The sequence below is a fragment of the Macadamia integrifolia genome, chromosome 4 (assembly GCF_013358625.1).
Source record: "Macadamia integrifolia cultivar HAES 741 chromosome 4, SCU_Mint_v3, whole genome shotgun sequence".
NCBI classification, from domain to species: domain Eukaryota; kingdom Viridiplantae; phylum Streptophyta; class Magnoliopsida; order Proteales; family Proteaceae; genus Macadamia; species Macadamia integrifolia.
The window spans coordinates 16,528,568-16,532,051 of NC_056560.1; the positions used below are offsets into that span (position 1 = coordinate 16,528,568).

A 3,484-nucleotide genomic window follows, 5' to 3' on the forward strand; every position below is an offset into this window, starting at 1 on the left:
TGGTACTTGGTCTTTAAACCCACGGAACTCAAATCAATTAACCTATGCCTACACATGCCAAGTTTAACTAGCTCAAATTAATTAAATGATGCCTGAAAAATATGAATGTTCAGCTAACAATCACCACCATCTCAACTGTACAAATTACAATCTTAGAACTAAATGCAAAAATATAAAAAAATATAAGTAATATTAAAGGGGTCGGACAAGTTCGGGTTTAAAGGAATCGGTTCAAGTCGGGCACCCATTGGGCTAGGTGGCTGCACCGTGCACTACTTGTTTATAATCATATTAAGCTTGACACGTTTATTAATCGGACTGATCTAGGTCGAGCCATAAATGTGTCAGGCTCTGTCGGGCCTGTAATTGACACCCCTAGCCGGCTCTAGGGACCATCTCTATTGCAAATATAATCGATCAGGAAACATCTTCTCCGTCCATCAAAAACTATGGGTATACCAATGGGAACATTTCTTACCGTTAGATTGGATTCCAATCCAGCAGGTGTGCAGGGTTTTTCACGGTGCGAGCGTTCCACGCTAAAAATAAGAGGGCATTTTGGTCTTTCAAACACACCACGTTTACGGTTTTACCCTCAATATAAGGCTACTTCGGCCTTGCAAGTGAAAACCCTACTGGCGAGAAGCTGAGAAAACCTAGCTCCACTGCTACCAGACAGCGTCGGAGCCCTTCTCTGTGTTGGGGCAACAATGGAGACTGCCAGAACCGTGAAAGATGTGTCGCCTCATGAGTTTGTTAAAGCGTATTCTGCACATCTCAAACGATCGGGCAAGGTATGATATTGTCCTTTTCGGATTTTTTCGATTCTATTCATTTTTTTTTTTTAATCTCCAGTTCTCCATATCTGAGTTTTCCTCTTTTAGATCGTAAGTTTTCTGGTTTCTTGTTTTAGATTGGTTTATTTCTTAGTCGTTGTTGTCTATTGGGATCGATTTCTGCCTCCTCGTTTGATGCTTAGAATTTTTAGTTTTGGATTGAATTCTTTTGATTAATATAGGATGTTTGCACAATTTTCATTCAGTTATACCAGTCAAGATTTACATTGAAGATGGTAGGGTGAACCTGTTCTTTCATTGGTTAGATCTAGAAGGCTGTGTTTACTGGACATTATCAGTTAGAGTTATGCTTCGGGCACTTGTTTTTAAAATCCGATCTTTATCATATTTTTATATTGCCCCAAGGATGATGCATCACAGTTCTTTTTTCCCTTTTGATTGAACAGATGGAGCTTCCCCACTGGACTGATATTGTGAAGACCGCTACTTTCAAGGAGCTTGCTCCTTATGACCCTGACTGGTACTATGTAAGAGCTGGTATGTAGCTGGTTTCTTTAATTTTCGTTGTTCTATGTATATTGGCATAGATTTATGTGTGTTTGCATCTGTTCTATTTGTTTCTGATACATGCACTGAAAGCATTTTCCAATTGGACATGATAGATTCTACTTTACCTTACAGCTAATAATCTTTTATTTCTTCACTGTAGCATCCATGGCAAGGAAGATTTACTTGAGGCAGGGCATTGGTGTAGGTGGCTTCCGGAAGATCTATGGTGGCCGTAAGAGGAATGGTAGCCGTCCACCCCATTTCTGCAAGAGCAGTGGTTCGATTCCTCGCCATATCCTTCAGCAATTGGAAAATATGAATATCATCGAGATTGACCCAAAGGGGTAAGGAATTTCTTCTGTTTACGTCTGGATTTTATCGTGGCAGTACCTTGTTTCATTATAATTGTCAAACCTTCAGAAAGAATATTAGGAATACTTCACCAATGTTAAATGTTTTGTTGTTACAATCTTGTAAATCATGAAGTTGAACAAGCTCATGGTCCCATTTATATATTTTATCTCGAGCAAGCATGACCCCTTTTATGGAATATATCTTGAATAATGTTTATCATGGCAGTACCTTGTTTCATTTTAATTGTCAAACCTTCATAAAGAATATTAGGAACAATGTTAAATGTTTTGTTTTTACAATCTTGTGAATCATGAAGTTGAACAAGCTCATGGTCCCTTTTTATATATTTGATCTTGATCGAGCATGATCCCTTTTATGAATTCTATCTTGAATAATGTTTAATATGATCTGGCTCAGAACTATGCCATGAATTTGTCAGTTCTTAGATTGTCATTCTGTATTAGGAGTTTTGACCACATTCATTTTCCCCAAGCATATCCCCCTTCCCTTACCGTAATGGTTTTCTCAGCAGTTGTAAAATGATGTAAATTACTGAAATATTTTCTTCCATTTTTTGTGTCAGTGGGAGGAGAATCACATCCAGTGGCCAACGTGACCTTGACCAAGTTGCTGGGAGGATAATTGTTGTTGCTCCCTGAGTGCAATTTGAAGTTTTTGTCTTTCGAGGTTCTCATTTAGCTGTTTCAAGGGATGTGGCTGTGGGAGATATTTTTAAGACAATTTTAATCCGTACCATTTTATTTGAGTTCTTGAAAGGTAATACTTAGTTCTAGTTTGAATTTAATATTATTGTTTCTGGTCAGTGGAACCTCATTACCTCTTTTTATTATTGATCAAAGAATTAATGTAAGAACGCAACCGAGTTTTTGTGCTGTTTAGCTTTGGTTTGTGGATTTATGCAATTGATTGATAGTGGAGGTTTACCTTAAATATGATCAAACAGAAAACAGATGGTTTTCAGCAGCAAACTTGTAACGCAAAAGTATTCTACACTGCTGGCTAGGAGATTTTCCATTCGTACTTGTTTTTATCAACTGTTCATGTTTCTGAGTAAACCTCTGTAGCTTTTTTTTTTTTTCATGGGAAAATGGTTTCTGTGGGGGCACGGTGGCCCGCATGCACAAACTCAAGGGGTATGAAATGATTGGTTTGTCCCGAAAAATGATGTCCCTGTTGATGCTTATTTGTATTCGTGTAATTGGTCGTTGTGGGTGCTACTCTCCCACAGGAAACCCATCCCTTTTCTGATACTTGACTCTGCTATGGAGATGGGTGTCTACTCTTTTGATGGAAGGAATCCCGTTGGATCTCCGCTCTCCACGTGTCCTACACACAGGTAGGGTTGGGCAAGAGTTGGGTGATGCGGGAGTTGGAGAAAGGATCGTCTCTACTCTCTACTGTCGATGGAAGGAACCCCCTTTTGTTCCAGGGCCATAGCTTCCTTGCAATCCGACGCAACCATGGCTCTTTCACATCTCCTATTCTGTATAAGCAACCTGTAACTCTCTTTTTTTTTTCATCACAAGGAAAGAAAATTCATTGATAGGTAGGGGTGTCAACCGGTCGGGCCGGTTCGGTTTTGGTCGGGTTTAATCGGGCTTGAAGACCTTCAAAGGTTACACCGTGTCTGTCCATTTAACTAATCGGGCTTAGTTATTGAGGGCATGGTACACTTTATATTCGGTCGGTCGGTCTCGGTCTATAATCGGGTTACCTTAATCGGGCTTTAATCGGGCCTTAACCGGGCTACGGAGATGTTTAAT

The 3,484-nt window shown here is 39.6% G+C and overlaps 1 protein-coding gene across 1 annotated transcript; it reads left to right on the plus strand.

The window, feature by feature from the left end:
• Positions 1–616: 616 nt before the first annotated feature.
• Positions 617–2,599, plus strand: LOC122075797 (40S ribosomal protein S19-1-like). The gene is made up of 4 exons (XM_042640968.1): positions 617–794; positions 1,244–1,334; positions 1,507–1,690; positions 2,284–2,599. The coding sequence occupies exons 1-4, from the start codon at positions 711–713 to the stop codon at positions 2,357–2,359; spliced, it is 435 nt and encodes a 144-aa protein (XP_042496902.1). The 5' UTR covers positions 617–710; the 3' UTR covers positions 2,360–2,599.
• Positions 2,600–3,484: the final 885 nt, after the last annotated feature.

Excerpts from the sequence above, each read along its gene's own strand:
- LOC122075797 (XM_042640968.1), top strand. The coding sequence starts at position 711 with ATGGAGACTGCCAGAACCGTGAAAGATGTGTCGCCTCATGAGTTTGTT. Across the intron at positions 795-1,243 it reads ATCTCAAACGATCGGGCAAG|ATGGAGCTTCCCCACTGGAC; the intron begins GTATGATATTGT and ends TTGATTGAACAG. Across the intron at positions 1,691-2,283 it reads ATCGAGATTGACCCAAAGGG|TGGGAGGAGAATCACATCCA; the intron begins GTAAGGAATTTC and ends TTTTTGTGTCAG.